The sequence below is a fragment of the Sapajus apella genome, unplaced genomic scaffold (assembly GCF_009761245.1).
Source record: "Sapajus apella isolate SASKATOON/1434 unplaced genomic scaffold, GSC_monkey_1.0 scaffold100, whole genome shotgun sequence".
Lineage (NCBI taxonomy): Eukaryota > Metazoa > Chordata > Mammalia > Primates > Cebidae > Sapajus > Sapajus apella.
Genome location: NW_022437040.1, coordinates 3884664 through 3905310, shown reverse-complemented (window position 1 = coordinate 3905310; position 20647 = coordinate 3884664). Strand labels below are relative to the sequence as shown.

Sequence of the window (20647 nt, the reverse complement as noted above, 5' to 3'; positions counted from 1 at the left end):
GGGGGGGGGGGGGGGGGGGGGGGAAAGTTTGAAAAAAGAATCTTCGGCTGGGCATGGTGGTTCACACCTGTAATCCCAGCACTTTGGGAGGCCGAGGTGGGAGGATCATGAGGTCAGGAGTTCGAGACCAGCCTGACCAACATGATGAAACCCCGTCTTTACTGAAAATACAAAAATTAGCCGGGCGTGGTGGCGTGTACCTGTAATCCCAGCTACTCAGGAGGCTGAACCAGGAGAATTGCTTGAACCTGGGAGGTGGAGGTTGCAATGAGCCGAGATCGCACCACTGCACTCCAGCCTGGGTGACAGAGCGAGACTCTGTCTCAAAAAAATAAATAAAATTGTCAACCAAATTAAATGGAGAAAGGAAGACAAGTGTCAAAGGCTACATGGGAACCTAGAATTGGCACAGACAGACACAGTGTGGGAACAGGTTTGGAGACCATTAAAGCATGAAAAGCATCTGGTAAATGATCCATCATCGCTGCTTGGTTGCCAAAGAGGGTCCCTTAGCCAAGTTTTTTAACATGAATGTGAAAGTAGTAGATCTAATTCTATAGATTAGGGAAGGGAAAGACAAGAAAGTGGACACTATGGTCAAGGAAAAACGTGTTTCTCCTTAATGATCCCAAGGACTACATGTCTGTCAGCAAATGTCAATGTTTTAAGCTTGCAACTAACAAGAAAAAAACAAGCCTTCCCTGATTACATTTCTTTTTTTTTTTTTTTCTTTTCATGCTCTTTTCAGCTCCCATTCTCACCGAGAAGTTTTAGAAGCTCAAATTGGGAGGTAAAAACCCTGCCTGACCCAACCCAGAGCCATCTCTCAACAAACTCGTCTGCAAAAGGACATGGGAGGGAAAACAGCAAAGCCTCATGCCAGCGAACCTCCGGCAGCTCTGTTGCTGTTCCCAAGCTGGGCAGGTCCTGGTTTCCAGGTTCATGTTCCCCCTGGGATTAGGACAAGAACCAGAAAATGCCAGAGGCACATAGCCTCGGCGGCTCCCCAGGTGCCCGTATGCCCCTTACCGAGTATACTTGTTTAAGGTTGAATGGTCTTTACAACTTTTTCTAAATCAATGGTTCAAGTAATTATTAAACGCCAACTATGTGTCCTGCATTGCAATAAGTGCTGTGAAGTCTTTCAGGCCTGTCAAAGATGAGGGGACCAAGAACATCTGCAATAACAGTGAATGATTCTTAATAGAATCCACATGGATGTGTGACAAACACCCCACGTTGCCAAGCCTGTTGACACAATATGAAAGCCCTCTGCTTGGGGTGATTGTCCTCCTCACAAGAGACATAACATCACATACAAGACTCTTCGAAGAGCCAGCTAAGCTTTTTGCTTAATACTGTGGCCTTGGAGAAGCTGAGAATTGCAGCAATCGTCAGCAGTTTTCAAAACCACTCCAGGCAGCGAGGGGCTTTCGAAATTGGTCCGACATGTGTTTGGCTGGTCTAGGGTGGCTCTCCTGGAAAGAGGCCACACTGTAGCTTCGAAGCCAGCAGAGTGCATGCCAGACTCTCAGCAGCTAGCGGCGAATGGAATTTTAATAACCAGGAATGAAGGAAGAGGGGAGAATAACAAATGATCTGACATCTGTTATTACATTGCTCTTGCATCATGCGAGGAAATCCCTGCCTTCTGCAATGCAGTCTTCTCAGTTGGGTCTTGAAATGTAAGACTGCATTCACCTTGTATCCATGTGCAGTTCTGCCAGCTGCACACGTGTGCTGCCTCACCACAACCACACTGTTACTTGCACGGTGCCTGGCTTGGTTCTCAGACTTCAGGCCTGGGACTAAAGGCTGCCCCCACCATTTATTAGCCACCTTATCTACCTCTGCAAAGCCTCAGTTTCTCCATCAGTAAAATGGGGATGACCACCAAATTATTTTAAAGATGAAAGATTCTCGTATTAAATCATTCACACAATAATCTTAGCTATTTTGGAAATGCCCCACGCCATATTTTCAAGAAGTACCTGAATTATTTTATTATTAAAGGTACATTTAGGAGACCCTGATTTAGTTCATTAGTTTTTCTCTGGACAAGTTGAGGCAAGATTTATCTTTCCGGGGGTTATTTGGCAAGAAGATTCTTGATCATTCTCCCATGGGAAGTGGAAGATGACACTGGGGCAGTGGGCTGGACTAGGTCTGGGGTTAAACCCTGAAGTGACTCTGGCACCTGAAGATGCATTTCTTTAGTTACTAATATGCTTGATGATTTTTTTCAAAATTTTATTGAATCTTATATTTTTGTTGTTGCATTTTAGGTTTTGGGGTACATGTGAAGAACATGCAAGATTGTTGCATAGGTACACACGTGGCAGTGTGATTTGCTGCCTTCCTCCCCCTCACCTATATCTGGCAAAAAAAATGTTCTTATTTCTTTCTAGTAGCTTGTTTTACAACCTTTGCTTATTTACTTTTTCTTTTTCTTTTTTTTTTTTTTTTTTTTTTTTGAGACAGAGTCTCACTCTGTTGCCCAGGCTGGAGTGCAATGGCACAATCTCAGCTCACTGCAACCTCTGCCTCCTGGGTACACGCGATTCTCCTGCGTCAGCCTCCTGAGTAGCTGGGATTACAAGTGAAGACCACCACACCCGGCTAATTTTTTGTATTTTCAGTAGAGACGGGGTTTCACTGTGTTAGCCAGACTAGTCTCGAACTCCTGACCTCGTGATCCACCTGCCTCAAACTCCCAAAGTGCTGGGATTACAGGCGTGAGCCACCATGCCCGGCCCATTTTCTTATATAGAATTAATTTTCATTAATCTGGAGCGGTTCTTTATATACTGATGATACACTTCTGTCCTTTTCCTGCCTGCAATTTTCTAGTTTTTTGTTTACTTTTTTTTATTTACAACAAAAATTTAAAATTTTTATGTAGCAAAAGTTATTGATGTTCCCCTTTGTAATTGCTTTTAGGCTTCAAAGTGATTATACTGCTTTCGGCTTAGAAAGTTTCCTCCCGCTTGAAAATCAGTTAAATAGGCACCTGTATTTTTTTTTAACATATTTTGGGGTATGGTTCATTGATTACCTCTAGCCTCTTACTCCATTTGGAATTCCCAGTCTGGTAACAGTTGTAAATACTATAAATTGGCACAGACTTTTTAGAAAATGTTTTTGAAATATGTACCAGACCCACAAATGAGTTGATATTCTTTGCCCCAGTAATTCCAATTTTTAGAATCTAATTTAAGAAAATGACAGGGCATGCATCAGGGATTTCTACATGAAGGCAGTCATACCGATGGCGTTTATAACTGCAAAAAATGGAAATGGCTCAAAAGTCTCTGATGGGAGGTAGGGTGAATAAATATTCTGCAGCTACATACTCCCGTGTGGTAACTATTGGCCACATATATCTAAATTGAAATTTAAATTTTTAATGTTATTTAATTTTAATAAATTTAAATCAAAGAACATGAAAAATTCCGTTCCTCACTTGCATTAGTCAAACTTGACTTGCTCAACACCCACGTGTGGTGAGTGGCCGCTGCACTGGACAGCACGCGTGTGACACATTCCCACTCTCACAGAAGCTTCTATTCAGCAGTGTTGCTCTCTGGCCATTAGAATCAGGTTTTTAAAGAATATTTAACAATGTAAGATGTATTCACCATATGGTGGTGAATAAAAACACCAGAATACCAACTATTCGGCAGTCAAGGGATTCAGACTGGTGTCAGTCAATTTAATCAAAAATATCTTCTGCAAGTTATGTTTGTTCAGAGGAAATAGAAACCCCGCCCCCAAAAAGCTTTTTCTTTTTTAAGGAAAAGAAAGAACATCTGAAGATTCATAGGTATCTAGGAATTAAATGAGAAACCAGGGGAAACCTAGCACATGGCACCCACCCAGTAACTGTTAAGTGATTCAAAATCCAAATGGGAATTATCATACCCATCATATGTCAGCCTAATGAACACTGTATTCTGTAGCCCGCGGTGGTCTTAAAAGAAGCCATGATTATTCCTCTGTCAATGTCTATCATGTGACCATCAAAGTCACAAAACAACTTGGTCAATAAATGGCATTTAGGAACTTGTAGTACATAGGGCCGGGCATGGTGGCTCACACCTGTAATCCCAACACTTTCGGAGGCTGAGGTGGGCAGATCACCTGAGGTCAGGAGTTCAAAACCAGCCTGGTCAACATGGTGAAATCCCATCTCTACTAAAAACACAAAGCCCCAAGTACTCGGGAGGCTGAGGCAGGAGACTCCTTTGAACCCAGGAGGCAGATGTTGCAGTGAGCCAAGATCATGCCACCGCACTCCAGCCTGGGCGACAGAGCAAGACTCCATCTCAGAAAAAAAAAAAAAAAAAAAGATCTTGTAGCACATAATGCAAAGAACTTTACAAGGTATTTGATAAAGATTGAAAGGCTGGTGTGGCCTCTAAAATGTCAATACATATCAGCCACTATAAGAGAATGCTTTACTTTGGTGCGATGAAAACTTTGGGGAAAAACTTTGAGAAACCTGTAAGTAATTTGAGCCCTAAGGGACTCTCAAGTTTGGATTTAGAAGACACAGATAAGCACGTTTACTGGGCTTGAGAAAATATAAGATTCAAAACTTTGTAAAAAACTGAAAACCCTAAAACATCACAGAGATTTGGAAAAGAACTGAAACAAACATTTTCTTTGGCTTCCCAGTAAGAACTAAAAAAGCTAAACAAATGGGGTTAAAAAAAAAATTCTCTCAACTAACAGACAGCAAACAAAACAGTGAGAAAGAAGAAAATCTGGCCTCCCACTGTGGCTCATGCCTGTAATCCCAGAACTTTGGGAGGCCGAGGTGAGCAGATCAAGAGGTCAGGAGATTGAGACCATCCTGGCTAACACGATGAAACCCCATCTCTACTAAAAATACAAAAATTAGCCGGGCATGGTGGCATGCACCTGTAGTCCCAGCTACTCAGGAGGCTGAGGCAGGAGAATGGCTTGAACCCATGAGGCAGAGGTTACAGTGAGCTGAGATTGTACCATTGCACACCAGCCTGGACAACAGAGTGAGATTCTGTCAAAAAAAAAAAAAAAAAAAAAAAAATCCAAGAGAAGACGCAAATTTTAAGAGGTGAGATCAGCATTCGGAATCATTTGTGTCTAAAGGATGTTTGTCAAGGCCAAAGAGATACCTGAGAGGCTCAGTATCCCCTTTGTAGCTTGGAGGGTACTCTGGCAAACCCTCTGCACTGTGTGCAAAACAGAAATACACCAGCTCTTAAAAGGACTGCAGTCCAGGTTCCAGCCATCTGGGCTGCCCAAACACCTCAATCCCTGAAAAAGGACTAAAGTAATCCCAGGTTTTAATTCTCCAGGTACGTGACAGAAACAAGCCCAAACCTTCTCTAGAGGAACACACCATCATCCTAGGCCTCAAACTATTCCTATAAACAGGTTTTTTTTTTTTTCTTTTTTTTGAGACACAGTCTTGCTCTGTCACCCAGGCTGGAGTGCAGTGAGTGGCATGATCTTGGCTCACTGCAACCTCTGCCTCCTGGGGTCAAGCAATTCTCCTGCCTCAGACTCCTGAGTAGCTGGGACTACAGGCACACACCACCATGCCCAGCTCATTTTCGTATTTTTAGTAGAGATGGGGTTTCACCATGTTGGCCAGCCTGGTCTCGAACTCCTGACCTCATGATCCTCCTGCCTCGGCCTCCCAAAGTGCTGGGATTACAGGCGTGAGCCACCACACTGGCCCAGATTTTCAAATATTATGTCCATCATTCGATCACTGCCAATGTAGAATACTAAACCTAGTAAAAACGATCCTTAAAGAATAAAAGTAAAATAAATCATTTTCAGACAAAGGTAGAGAGTTCTTCACAAGCAGATTCCCATCTTTTTTAAAAAGTTACTCATGGATGTTCTTCATGCAAAAGAAAAGGAACCCCAGATGAAAAGTCAGGAGGGCAGAAGGAAGAAAAAGTCATAAACTTAGAGCTGTTGGCAGGTTGAGTTCTGTACGAGCAAGTGACGCTAAAGAACCACTAGAAGCTGATTCACAGGGCAAGGTTATTCTCCCCTACATTAGTTAGACATTATATTTGGCTTTCCTCTAAAACAATCTTGTCTGCTGCAGGCTACAGGCAGTCCAGGATGGCTTTGAATACAGCCCAACACAGATTCATAAACTTTCTTAAAGTATTGTGAGATTTTTTTGTGATTTTTTTTAAGCTCATCAGCTATTGTTAGTGTGAGTATATTTTATGTGTGGCTCAAGATAATTCTTCCAATGTGGCTCAAAGAAGCCAAAAGATTGAATACCCCAGCTCTAAAAGAAAATAGTTAAACCCTAGTCTCACATCATATTTTGGAATATATTTCTTGCTCTATTGGAATGGAGGAAAACCAGATGCCATGTAGAAGACACAGATTTCACTGCAGGATTTTTAAAATATAAATGGCCAAAGAAGCCATTTATAAAGTAGTAGATTGAGAGAAAATAGTTGCAATAGTTTATCAGCTAGGAGTAGTTTCAAGTGCATGTGAGGCGGGATCTAGAGGTGGACACAGGTGGGATAGAGAGTTTGTATGAGATTGGAGATAGTGTCTCACTCATTAAATCACAAACGCATTGTGAATTGCTTAAAAAAATAAAAGAGTCCAGTCACGGTGGCTCATGCCTGGAATCCTAGCACTTTGGGAGGCCGAGGCAGGTGGATCACCTAAAGCCAGGAGTTCTAGACCAGCCTGGCCAACATGATAAAACCCTGTCTCTACTAAAAATACAAAAATTAGCCAGGTGTAGTGGGGCATAGTGGTGTTCCCAGCTACATGGGAAGCTGAGGTAGGAGAATCTCTTGAATCCAGGAGGCAGAGATTGCAGTGAGCTGAGATTGTGCCATTGCACTCCAGCCTGGGCAACGAGAGCAAAACTCCACCTCAAAAAAAAAAAAAATTAAATAGATAATGAATTTTAAAAGACAAACTAGGAGACTTATGTTTTCAATAAATGTAGAGATATTAGCTGATCTGTCAGCCAGCAGCTCTGTTTTCTATTATGTGAGTTTGAAATGTATCATAAATGCAAGATGCTGACATTTATGATACCAGCATAAGGTAAGAAATAATCTTTTCCAGTGATTGTAAGAAAAGTATAATCATATTCTCAGGAAATTTAATTTTTCAGCATAAACTACATGACCCCTGAATGTCTCCCCACCATGCTGGAATTTTAAGATTCATCCTAAATTCTGTGACAACATCAGTCCTGATTTACCCAGACCTGAGTTCTTTGTTCTAAGGACAGGCCACAGAGGCTTCCAATGACTCCACCCACTGTTCTCAGTGGAATCATCACTGAACAGAATTACTCCCATCAACGACAGTGCTGACAACTGGTCCTGTTGAAGTACTCCTGTCTCACTTACGTTACCCATCCTGCCAGTCCCCTTTATTTCAAGGTGTTTCTACAGCATGTCCCTCTGCTGTCTTAAAACCACCAACTGAAATGACAGTTTATGTCAATGACTTAACTGAATCTGCTCGGGAATGTTCATAGGCAGGAATCGCTGGATGGTAAAGCTGACGCTTGGCATCCACTGAACTTTGTTCACAAAGCAGATCATTGTCCCAGGCAAAAGCGAGAGAGGAATAATGGGTGGTTGGCACTCACTCACCTGCCGGAGTTTGGTTCCCACCATGGATGCACTGCTGTCAAGCACGAAGACCACATTCTTGGGTAAAGGAGGAAGGTCTTTAGGTGCAAAGTAGTGCACAAAATAGCCATTTAGAACCTGGTGGAGGGAAAATAAAGTACAAACGCTAGTACCTACAGTAGGGAGGAAAAATACCTAAAGTGCATTAGTCTATGGAATTTCTAAAAGTTAAAGCATGATACAGGTCTAGGGTCAGATTCCACACCTGGAGTAAAATTATCTAAGGCCCTGATCCCTCCAAGAGAACTGATTGCTAATTTAATCTTCATAAGGGTAGACTCTTCCCTTTAAAATTGATCAATGATGACTACCAGTTCAAGTTTAATTATCCATCCCCCAGAACTTTGCTGCTTGAGAATCCTGCTTCCTTCATTATCTCTTTTTTACGAAGCATCTTACAAGTTGAGACATCAAGAGTCTCTACATTCTGGATGAAATTAATAGGTTTTAATATCCCCACCCTGTCTCTGGAACAATAAGACCTAAAGGGAAATGAGCAGTCTCTTTTAATTAAAATGGAACATGGGCCAGGCGCAGTGGCTCACGCCTGTAATTCCAGCACTTTGGGAGGCCGAGACAGGCGGATCACTTGAGGTCAGGAGTTTGAGACCAGCCTGGCCAACATGGTGAAATCTCATCTCTACTAAAAATATAAAAATTAGCTGGGCAAGGTAGTAGGCGCCTATAATCCTAGCTACTCAGGAGGCTGAGGCACAAGAATCACTTGAACTTGGGAGGCAGAGGTTGCAGTGAGCCGAGATCATCCATTGCACTCCAGCCTGGGTGACAGTGAGACTCAGTCTCAAGAATAAAATAAAATAAAATGGAACATGAACTAAAATTCTAATTTCATCAAAAACACCACAGGGAGCTTTATATTACAGATTTCACTTGCTCTGCAGATTACTGAAGCCAGAAATAGGTACCTTCAGCAAAAGAATACCACTAGTCTCTTTGAAGAAATATTTTGGGTTAAAACAAATTTACTAAAAAGCAGAAAGTTCTCTCTCCCTTAGGTAAATATTGGAATCCACAGTCTGAGTCTATCCAAAGTATCAACCAACCAACATGAAATAGCAACAACGATCCCATTACCTGGATGTCCCCAATGCCCTGTTCCCTATTGACATCATATCTGATGATAAAGTCTCCCAGAATTCCATTCTGGGCAATCTTCGCTTGCTGTACTACGCTAGGTTTAAAAAGGATGTGGGCAAACGTTTCATTTTGGTTGATGACAGTAGATGGAGGAGGTCCAGAATCATCTACAAACAAGATAGAAACATAATTAATAACTGAATATATATTTTTCCGAAAGGAAATAACTGTTTGCAGACACAGAGGGTTAGATTTCGCTCTATTACAGGCTTGTACTTCACAGGAACTTCTGAGATTGTACTCACATATCACAATGCGAGAGATATGTCATCATGTAGTCCCTTTTTGTGCCTCCTTTTGAACCTTTTCTTGTGAAAATTTTTAAAACACACGACAGTAGAGAGAATAGTCAAACGAACCCCATGTACCCATCAGCCAACTGGAACAACCATCGGCAGGTTACCAATCTTTTGTATCTGTTTTATGTATTCCCCCACCATTTTTCACTAGAGTATTTTAAAACAAATACCAGACACCACAGTTCATCCATAAATACTCGTGTGTGTCTTTATCTATGAGAGCTCTTTCACTAACATAGTCACAAGACCATTATCACAAGTAACAAAATTAACGCTTAATGCCCTATTATTATCTAATTCTCAGTTTGTATTTCAATTTCTCTGATTCTCTAAAAAAAGGAGTCTTGGAATGATTGGTTTGTTTGAATCAGGATCAGAACAGAGTCCCCAGTTACATTTCATTTCTGTTTCTTGCTTCTTTTCCTCTCTAGTGTCTTTGTCCCACCTCTTTTCTGATGCAACATATATGTGATAATGGGTCATTTGTCCTATCTCTTATTCTGTATTCCTTTTTTTTTTTTTTTTGAGACAGGGTCTCACTCTGTCACCCGGAGTATAGTGGCGCAATCACAGCTCACTACAGCCTCGAATTCCTGGGCTCAAGTGATCCTCTCACCTCAGCCTCCCGACTAGCTGGGACTACAGGTACACACCACTATACCTGGGTAATTTTTTTGTTTTTTGTAGAGACAGTCTCTCGCTATGTTGCCCAGGCTAGTCTTGAACTCCTTGGCTCAAGCCATCCGTCTTGCCTCAGCCTCTCAAAATTCTAGGAGTACAGGCATGAGCCACCATGCCCAGCCTATGGCTGATTTAAAAGAAAAAAAAACCTCAAAGCTTTTTAGCATGAACTTTAGGGTAGAAATTAGAATTACAGAAAGATTAACAGATAAATGGGTGTTACGTGATTTATGAAAACCTGGTGTGATGACAGTTTAAGCACTTCATCCTATCTTTTCCTCCTGTCCAGCATTTCCTATTAGAACACAGAGAATTATTTAGCAAACGACTCACATTTATAACCCAAACAACACCATATCTATGTATTTAGCAATAAAACCCAAAGGATGAGGTCTGCACGCACCGTGGAGAATATGAAAATATAAACAAGAATTCTTAATCATAAGGGCATGTGGAGGCTTTTTATCCAGATACTGAATCAAAGCCAGACTTAAAACTGCTGCAAAGCCTCTGATTCTCTTTTTAAGTGTACTCAAGTTGATAGCACGAAATAGGCTGACCAGCAATTTCCCATCTCCAATTAGCAGAATGAAAAAGGAAATGAGGCGTTAAGTGGCCACAGTAATTTGTACTTAAAAATAAACTTCCTTCTGCTGAGGGTTTATTAGACACAAAATTCAAAGGAAGTTTAAACATTTCCTTTAACAAAACACATAATTTTTTTTTTCAGAGACAATTTAGGTGTAACCTTAACAGGAACCACAAGGTACAACAGATTCTTCTATTATTTGCACTTATCAAGGGCAGAGATTTTGGAAGTGATCAGAGAGCCAGCAAAGAGAAAAGTTTATTCCTGTAGGGAGACAGTTATGTAAGAGAGAACATGCGTCCACAGATCTGCTCATCTGAAGGAGCTGGGAAAATCCAGACAGTACATGGAGAGGCGGCACAATCCAGGTCACTACCAGCATGGTTGAAGATGCCTTAGAACCATTAAACAGGAGAAAGAAGAGGGTGCTGAAAAAGGAAAAGTCCTTGAAATCAAAGGAAACTGCATGCTGTCCAGGGTCAGTCTCTCACTGATGGTCATTGTCAAAGCACCCAGAGTGACAGGCATCATAATATATCAGCTAAGAGCACAGGATCATGGTCAGAGACCTGCTTTTACATATTGGTTTCAATTCTTATTAGCTGTGAAGCTTTGAGCAAGTTACTGAGCCTTGGTATTCTCATCTGTAAAATGGATTAATGAGAGTACCAACCTCACAGGGTTGAAAAGGTCAAGTGATGTCATGTACTTAGCACCATTCCATTTCACAGTCAGCAGTCATGCTAGCTTATATCATTACTATATTCGTCTGTTTTTACACTGCTATAAAGAAGTACCTGAAACTAGGTAATTTATACAGAAAATAGGTTTAATTGGCTCACAGTTCCACATGGCTGGGGAGGCCTCAGGAAACTTACAATCATTTTGGAAGGTGAAGGGGAAGCAGGCACATCTTACATGGCAGCAGGAGAGAGAGAGAGAGAGAAGGGGGAAGCGCCAGACTTTTAAACCATCAGATCTATGAGAACTCACTCACTATCATGAGACCAGCTAGGGGGAAATTCACCTCCGTGATCCAATCACCTCCCACCAGGCCCCTCCTCTGACACACGGGGATTACAACTCTAGATGTGATTTGGGTGGGGATACAGAGCCAAACAATTTCCAGTCTTAACTATATAAAATAGAAGGAGAGGCCAGGCACTGTCATCCTTTGAGAGGCCAAGGTGGGTGGATCACCTGAGGTCAGGAGTTCGAGACCAGCCTGACCAACATGGTGAAACCTCATCTCTAATAAAAATACAAAAAATTAATCAGGTGTGGTGGCAGGCATCTGTAATCCCAGCTACTCAGGAGGCTGAGGCAGGAGAATTGCTTGAACTGGGGAGGCAGAGGTTGCAGTGAGCTGAGATTGCGCCATTGCACTCTAGCCCGGGCAAAAAGAGCAAAACTCCATCTCGGAAAAAAAAAAAAAATAGGAGTAATCAAATATACAACTATAAACACAAGTCAAACTTGGGATACCACAAGGCAATAAAAACAAAAGAATAGCTCTTTCCCTAAGTGGCCTGAGGTAATCTGTGAAAATGGTTCGCTATTCACTTGATCCGGAGAACCCCACAAAGTCATGCAAATCAAGAGGTTCCAATCGTCGTGTTCACTTTAAGAACACACGTGAAACTGCCCAGGCCATCAAGGGTATGCATATACAAAAAGCCACGAAGTATCTGAAAGATGTCACTTTACAGAAACAGTGCGTACCATTCCGACGTTACAATGGTGGAGTTGGCAGGTGTGCCCAGGCCAAGCAGTGGGGCTGGACACAAGGCCGGTGGCCCAAAAAGAGTGCTGAATTTTTGCTGCACATGCTTAAAAATGCGGAGAGTAATGCTGAACTTAAGGGTTTAGATGTAGATTCTCTGGTCATTGAGCATATCCAAGTGAACAAAGCACCCAAGATGCGCCGCCGGACCTACAGAGCTCACGGTCGAATTAACCCGTACATGAGTTCTCCCTGCCACATTGAGATGATCCTTACTGAAAAGGAACAGATTGTTCCTAAACCAGAAGAGGAGGTTGCCCAGAAGAAGAAGATATCCCAGAAGAAACTGAAGAAACAAAAACTTATGGCACGGGAGTAAATTCAGCCTTAAAATAAATGCAATAAAAAGGAAAAAAAAAAAAAAAAAAAAAGAATACTGCTATTTAGAACATGGTTCAATCTCACAGTTGTCTTCAGGGAAAATACCAGACACAAAAGGGCATCTTCTCTCTGCTTCCATCTGCATAAAGTTCAAGAGAAGCATGAAATATCTATGGCTACTGGAGAAGAACAGTGCTGGCCTTTGAGGGGCAGCTACTGACCAGAAAGAGCACAGGGTAATTTTGAGGAAGGGTGAAAATATTCCATGTCTTGATGTGAAAGGCAGTTGTACGGGTGTATACATATGTAAAAATTTATCAAGCTGTATACGTAAGATTTGTACCCTTTATAGTGTATGTACACCCTAGTTTTTAAAGTTTAAATTTGTTGTTAGCAAAGTAGATTACACAGCCATTCCCCAGCATGGAACATAACAATGTCATTTGCCAAACAGACCCCTCTCTGCCCTTTTTCTTAGGATGAATGTGCCTGGGCATTTATTAAATGAGGATTAGATGTGTCCAGAACATTTCCAGCTGGCAGATTTGGACCAGGGAGAGAGTTTCTGGGGAGCACTTTTCAGCACCGTGTCAGTGAACCCTAAGAAAGTTGTCCTGTTGGGATTGGCTGCTTCCACAACCCACCCCATTAGAAGGGCTCAAGTGACCCCTGGAATAATCCTCCCACCCCACGTGGGTGTAGAGTGGTTCTCACTACGATCTTGAACCAGCACCATCAGCAGACCCTGGGAACTTGCTAGAAATGCCAATTCTCAAGCCCACCCCAGAAACTCAGAGTCAGAAACTCTGGGGATGGGACTCCACCATTTGTGTGTTAAGGGGCCCTCTGGGTGATTCTGGTTTTTGCCCATAGAAAATAGGCATGTGCCTTACACACAGTCTGTGTGCTTTACACATAGAAAAGAGTCAATAAAATGTGTTGTATGCAATTAGGCAGCACTTAGGTTATCTCTAAGATTCAACAATAATTAGATTAAACTCTCTTTATGCTGCCAGCATGTACCTACTTAGTCTTGCTTTCAGTCTCCTCTTGAAAATGCTTTTTACAAGTGCCCTGAATTAATACCATTCATGGCTGAATAAAAGCACTGGGGATTAAAAAGTATAATTTCTCTCTTCATAATTCATTTGACTAGGCTCTTTGATATCGACCATGAGGAAGGATACTGTATGTTTATTTTGATTTCCTAGTGACCTCTGGTTTTACTAGTTCATGATGAAAATTCATGAGATTCATCTAAATGGGCTTATTTTACACACCCAAAGAGTGGGTTGATCCTCAGTTTGGTTACTCACCAAGGAGCCTGGTTACCGACACCAACTTCCATCCAATAAGAATCACAGTAAATCAGTAAATGTGACCCAATAAATTTTCCACTACATATTTTTTTTAAGTTTACTGGGAGCAATTCCAGAGGTGCATCTTTAGAAAATAGAATCATCTTTTTATTAGAGGAGAAAAAAAATCTGTTAAGTAGGTTTATATGGGCTGCTCCACTGTTACTGACCAAAATCCCAGAGCAGAGGAATACAACTTCATTTCCCTTGCTGTGAAGGGGGACTCACCCTGCTGACCACTGCAGATATTTCCTAAGCACAATGAGTGTCACCCGCAGGGTCCTCAGAGTCATAGGATAATGCAGACTGTAAGTAAAGAGATTGGTGCAGACGAAAATAGAGGAAGAATCTGATCCACTTGTCTAATGAGAACCCACATCCCTTTCCTCCTGTGTGTTCTCTCCTTGCCCACTCCCAGGGCGAGCTGGAGTAGCTGCTCCGACATGAGGGAGGCCAAGTCTTCGAATGCCATCTTCCTGCCTCCATGCAGGCATTGGCGGTCCCATGCAAGACAATCCCAGGGACACACAACTGCCCCTCCCACCCTCGGGAAATTTACTCACGCTCTTCCTCCACTCACTGACTCTTCCCTGCCTCTCAGGCCACCAGGGTTCCCAGGGAGCTCTCTTCTTTTCTATAGCCCAGTATTTTTCGACAAGGAGCTTTGTGTTATCTTTGCAAATTACAGAATACCAAAGAGAGTGGACTGTAGAGTGTGACTGAATCAAAACGACTGACAATATTCCTGAGCTTCAGTTCCACATCTGCTACACAGGAACAATTCCACAATCAGAATCATTGCTGAGATGAAGTGAATCTCATATGTAAGGTGCCCAGCGTGGTGCCTGGCACACAGTAGGTGCTTAATAAATACATACTAGTTCCATCCTCTTCCCCTTCAGAATGAGTTTCTTGTACTCTTTGTCCATTATGATGGACAACTTATAAAGAAAGACAATGTGCTTTGATAACACACAGTTCACGTTTTGTCACAGCAGGTTTCTCTGTACCACTGAAAGCTTGATAAAAACAAATAAGCAATATTTCAAAAGGACAGACACATAATAAACATTCATAACAGGGAATTCAGTATATATACACATTATACATGTCGATATACTTATGTAAAGAATAATCTTTACAAAGCACAATGAAGTCAGTAGCTGTCTGAAAGTCCCCTAAAATTATATGCAGAATTATGCACTTAAGTGTAAATGTACATGTTTTTCTGAAGAAAGGATGCATTGATTTTGCCACATCCTCCAAGGGCTCTAAAGAAAGTTAAGAACCATGCCTGTACGTGTATTAAATATTCCTCTGACTGATCCTATTGGGTAATGACAAAGTACTTTATATCTTGTCCATCAGAGTTGAAGAGAACAAAACATATGTCCTTAGTGACGTCCTGATACAGGGGTGTCAGTCACAAACAATCTTTTCCTAGACAATCACATGGAGGAAAATGGAAGCCAACTGCTATGTAAAATGTCTGAACGGGAAAACACTGAGGAGCCGGACACCATCCTCACAGCCATGGGCTGGAAGCGCCACCCTCTGGGTGGATGGGCAGAGAGATTTCCTGCCTCTGTTTCCTGAGGGCCTGGCTTTGGCTACTGTCAGAGAAAAGCAGCCAACACCTGGTGCTTTGACAAAAGGATTTCCCAACACACACTGCCTGCTCATTTCCTCTGCAAAAAGAAGCTTAATTTGTCTATGTTTGTTTATGAACCCTGCTCACCTGGGATCCAACGAGGCAATTTCTTAAATATATGGCGGTCAAGAATACCGTGAATAATTGGAACAGTACCCTATCAGGGGAGCAATGAAGATAAAATTCAAGCAAATCAGCAGAGGACTCAAAGAAAACCTGGCAACACAGAGGCAATGAAGACGAGAACGAATTTGGTTAAATACCTTCATAAGTCTCTTACTATTCACAGTTATCTTTTGGGAAAGGATTTTTCTTCCGCCAGGTGAATGTTTGATATTTTAAATCCTTTTGGAAAACAGCATCATATAGATATGAGAGCAACACACAGCGCAGAATACTAGTGTGAATTTATAGCTGAAGGGATTCAAACTCAACTCTAGGATTTTATAGTCGAGTAGATGTTTGCTCAGGTTTCTTAGCAAACCTGTTTTCTTCACTGCTTAGTCAATTCTCTTCCTTTCTCAAAGAATAGATTCCTGACTCTCAGTTTGCCATATTTGAAAAATTTTCCCAAGAGAGAACTATGCATGAAAAAAAGTACAACTACCTCACCCAGCAGGCACACACTGTAGAAGTTAACCCTTAAAAATATACATTATTGGGCCGGGCACAGTGGCTCACCCCTATAATCCCAGAACTTTGGGAGGACGAGGCAGTTGGATCACCTGAGGTCAGGAGTTACACACCAGCCTGGCCAACATGGTGAAACCCCATCTCTACTAAAAGTAGAAAAATTAGCCGGCATGGTGGCACACACTTCTGGTCCCAGGTACTAAGGAGCCTGAGGCAGGAGAATCACTTGAACCCAGAAGGCAGAGGTTGCAGTGAGCCAAGATTGTGTCACTGAACTCCAGCCTGGGTGACAGAGCGAGACTCTGCCTCAAAGAAAAAATTTTATACATACATACATATATATATATGCATTACCCCTTTCTGCCGTCATGTTGACCTCAAATGCTACGTGCTCCAAGCGTTTCAAACTCAACCAAATGGAATCCCACCAGAAACAATGGTAGAGCAGCAAAGGAATATGAGACTGAGAGACTTCTGTTAAGCTCCTTTACAGGGTTCTGTGGCACGCAGGCAGAGCAGGGTCTATAACTGAGAAAGCTGGAGCGGCACTTCATAGATTCGATCTTACAGGTTTTTCTTCTTCTTACTCAAAACTGCCAACTCTCCATACCCATTAGGGTGACTACTATCAAAAAAGAAAAACAGGAAGTGACGAGTGTTTGGTGAGGATACGAAGAAAATGGAACCCTCGGGCACTATCGATGGGAGTGCAGAATGGTGCAGCCACTGTGGAAAACAGTGAGGCGGCCCCCAGGAAAACTAACATAGCACTGCCATGGGACCCAGCAGTTCCACTTCCGGGTGTATGGCCAAAATCTGAAAGCGGGATCTGAACTTTTCCAGATATTTGCACGCCCATGCTAATACCAGCATTATTCACAAGATCCGAGAGGTGACGGAAACTCGTGCCCATTGATAGGTAATAAATTAACAAAATGTGGTGCAGACATACAGTGCAATATAATTCAGCCTTTAAAAGAAGAGAAATGTTGACAGGTGGTACAACATGGACAGACCTTGAGGATGTCATGTCAGGTGACATAAGCCAGACACAAAAGAACAGATACTGTATGAGTCCACTTACACGAGGTATGTAAAGTTGTCCAATTTGTAGATGAGACAGAAAGGAGAACCTGGTTATCTGGGACCAGGCAGAAGGGGAAATGGAGAGTCAGTGTTTAGTAGGTACAAAGTTTCATTTGGGAGATGAAAAAGTTCAGCAGATCGGTTATACACCAATGTGAATAGGCAACTCTGCCAAGCACTTAGAAATGACTAAGATGAGCCGGGCATGGTGGCTCACACCTGTAATCTCAGCACTTTGGGAGGGCAAGCCAGGAGGATCACTTGATGTCAGGAGTTTGAGACCAGCCTGGCTAACATGGTGAAACCCTGTCTCTACCAAAAATACAAAAATTAGCCCGTCCTGGTGGCGCACGCCTGTAACCCCAGCTACTGGGGAGGCCAAGGCAGGAGAATTGTTGAAACTCAGAAGGCAGAGGTTGCCATGAGCTGAGATTGCACCACTGCACTCTTGCCTGGCTGACAGAGTGAGACTGTGTCTCAAAAAAAAGGAAAAGAATGGCTAAGATGGTAAATTTTATGTTGTGTGCTTTTTATCACAATTCAACATTTTTATGTTTTTAACTGCCAGCTCTAAGTTCTGCAAAGACAGTGACAACATCTTAGACGTCTGTAGATTTGAGGAAACTCGCACAGCGCCAGAAACGTGAGAGTTCAACTTCAAGCTTGCCAAACATTGAGGATGAAAATGACTCAACATATTAGCACACAGCAGGGCAGGTGGGCAGAGGAGCCCTTCAAGGGAACTGATGTTTCTCTTCCCGGAAGTGTTCAGGGGGTGTGGCAGATGCTTTTGGTGATCAGCATCATATCCTCTGACCCACCTCTGGTTCAGCCACAGCTGTGGTGACCCATGTCACACACACTGACAACGTCCACCTCCCACAGCACACCAAGGCAACGGGGAAAAGGGAGAAAAAAGCGAACCCCCACAGTAAAAAGGAGGTGGCTCACCAGTATTGGGCCAGAGAGAAAAGCCAAAATCTCTGTGCCATGCTCTTGGGTTGACCGAACCACAGCTGATGTCAAAACAAACAAGATAGCATGGTTTTTCACATTGGCATTAAAAATCAAAACAAAACCAACTATGGGGCCAAATGATTCATACCTGAATAATTTGTGTGAACAATGCTGGAAACCCTCACATAACAACCAGATTGTTTCCTGGCAAAGGTACAGAGATTTCACAGAGGCCAAACAGGGTCCTGCCCTTCCAGCTGCAGAGCGGAGACTGGACCCAGGCCGGGACCCAGGAGCTGGGGGCTTCACAGCCAGTCACAATGCAGCCTTTAATAGGCAGAGTTGCCCGATTTAGCAAATTACAATACAGAATGCTTGTTACATTTGAATTTCTGATAAACAATGAATAATTTATTAGTGCCACCATGTCCTAAATATTGTACAGGATATATTGCTTCTCTGAATTCAAATGAAACTGGGCATCTTATATTTCATCTAGAAACCCTAGCTAAGGGGGATTTATCTAGATTTTCTGTAACCTAAATCTGGAACCAACGTTAGTTATTAATTCTGTCTCATAACAACATAAGTGCTAGACCCAAGATCTGGCAACATTTACCAACATAAGTCAAGAAAGTGCTGAAAACCTACTGGCACTGTCATAGCCAACACTTATTTCCCCCTCAGTTCCTTGAACAAACACTTACTGAGCACCCATTCTATGCCAGTGCCTAAGAACACAACCCTAAACCTTCACTGCAAAGGCAGGATCACGATGTTTATAGAACAAAGAGAAACATCATAAAAATTTTTAAAACAGAGAGTGAGGGACAATGGGAGGAAGAACATTAGGACAAACAGCTAATGCATGAGGGGCTTAAAACCCAGATGATGGGTTGATGCATGCAACAAAACACCATGGCACACATATACCTACGTAACAAACCTGCACGTTCTGCACATGTATCCCAGAACTTAAAGCCAAAAAAAAAAAAAAGAAAAAAAGAAGAACATAAAGTTAAAAAAAAATTAAACAGATTCAATTCAACCCCTTCTTGAGCATCCACTGAAATCGAGACACTGTGCTAGTCTCTTGTCAAGGCAGGATGTGTGGCTGGTCAGTACCCTCTCCTCAAAGACAGCTGTAGTGTCAGCCACGTGGTCTTCCAAAATAAAAGGTCCTAAAAGCTGTATTTCCAGTGGTTCTCTTCTTTCCAATGACACTTCCTTAGTTCTCAGGATTATTTGAAGGTTGAAATTTTATTGGACACTTACATAGGTGTGCTATGATTAACAAGCAAGCCATAAACTGGGTGACACCCAGTCCTGTTATTTGCCTTCCCACACAAGTAAAGGACTCACAGATCACTGCCAGAGAACACGGTGAACTTGCTTCCAGGGCATGTGAAGGGAGTGGGATTCTAACAACCTAGAATGTAATTTTTTTCATTTTTAACAAAAATCAAGGTGAAACTCACAGAATATGAAATTAACCTTTTTTTTTTTTTTAAGACAGTCTCGCTGCTCTGTCGCCCATGCTGGAGGGCAGTGGTGCCACCTCAGCTCCCTGCAGTCTCCACCTCCCGGATTCAAGTGATTCTCCTGCCTCAGCCTCCCAGGTAGCTGGGACTACAGGCGCTCGCCACCACACCCGGCTCATTTTTGTATTTTTAGTAGAAACGGGGTTTCGCCATGTTAGCCAGGCTGGTCTCGAACTCCTGGTGTCAAGTGATCTACCCACCTTGGCCTCCTAAAGTGCTAGGATTATAGGTGTGAGCCACTGCGCCTGGCCAAAATTAACCATTTTAAAGTGTACAAACAAATAGCATTTAGTACATTCACAATGTTGCACAACCAGCACCTCTATCAAAAAACGTCTTCATCACCCCAAGGAAACTCTGCAACCATCAAGCAGCCACTTTCCCGTCCTCCCTCCCCCCAGCCCTAGGCAACCGCCAACCTACTTTCTGTCTCTATGGTTTTGTGTGTTCGGACATTTCAACTAAATGGAGTCATACACATGTGACCTCTTCCGTTTGGCTTCTTTCACTTAGGGTAATGTTTTCGAGACTCCTTCATGTTGTAGCATGTATTCGTGTTGTGGCATGTATCTGTGCTGTAGCATATGTCCGTGTTATAGCAAGTATCCATGTGTAGCATGTATGTGTGTTGTGGCATGTAACTGCATTGTGGCATGTGTTTATGTTGTGCCATGTATCCATGTTGTAGCATGTGTCCATATTCTAACATGAATTCATGTTGTGATGTGTCTACGTTGTAGCACATATCCATGTTGTAGCATGTGTCCATGTTGTAGCATTAGCACATATCCACATAGCATGTGTTTGCGTTGTGGCATGTGTCCACGTTGTAGCATGTGTTATTATAGCATATGCTCATGTTGTAGCATGTGTCCATGTTGTGGCATGTATCCACAGTGTAG

General features: G+C 42.4%; 1 protein-coding gene and 1 pseudogene across 3 annotated transcripts in view; one reads left to right on the top strand and one right to left on the bottom strand.

Moving 5' to 3' along the window:
- Positions 1-20647, bottom strand: part of ITIH5 (inter-alpha-trypsin inhibitor heavy chain 5) — a 90124-nt gene that overhangs the window by 34081 nt on the left and 35396 nt on the right. For both annotated transcript variants that reach the window (XM_032258155.1, XM_032258154.1), the window contains exons 6-7: positions 8784-8953; positions 7650-7766 (exon numbers count right to left, since the gene is read on the bottom strand). In XM_032258155.1, the coding sequence (XP_032114046.1) occupies positions 7650-7766; positions 8784-8953 (287 nt within the window). The remainder of the gene's footprint in view (positions 1-7649; positions 7767-8783; positions 8954-20647) is intronic.
- Positions 11926-12569, top strand: LOC116536417 (annotated as a pseudogene). Its single transcript, XR_004262617.1, has one exon. The product of XR_004262617.1 is annotated as a 60S ribosomal protein L17 pseudogene (transcript).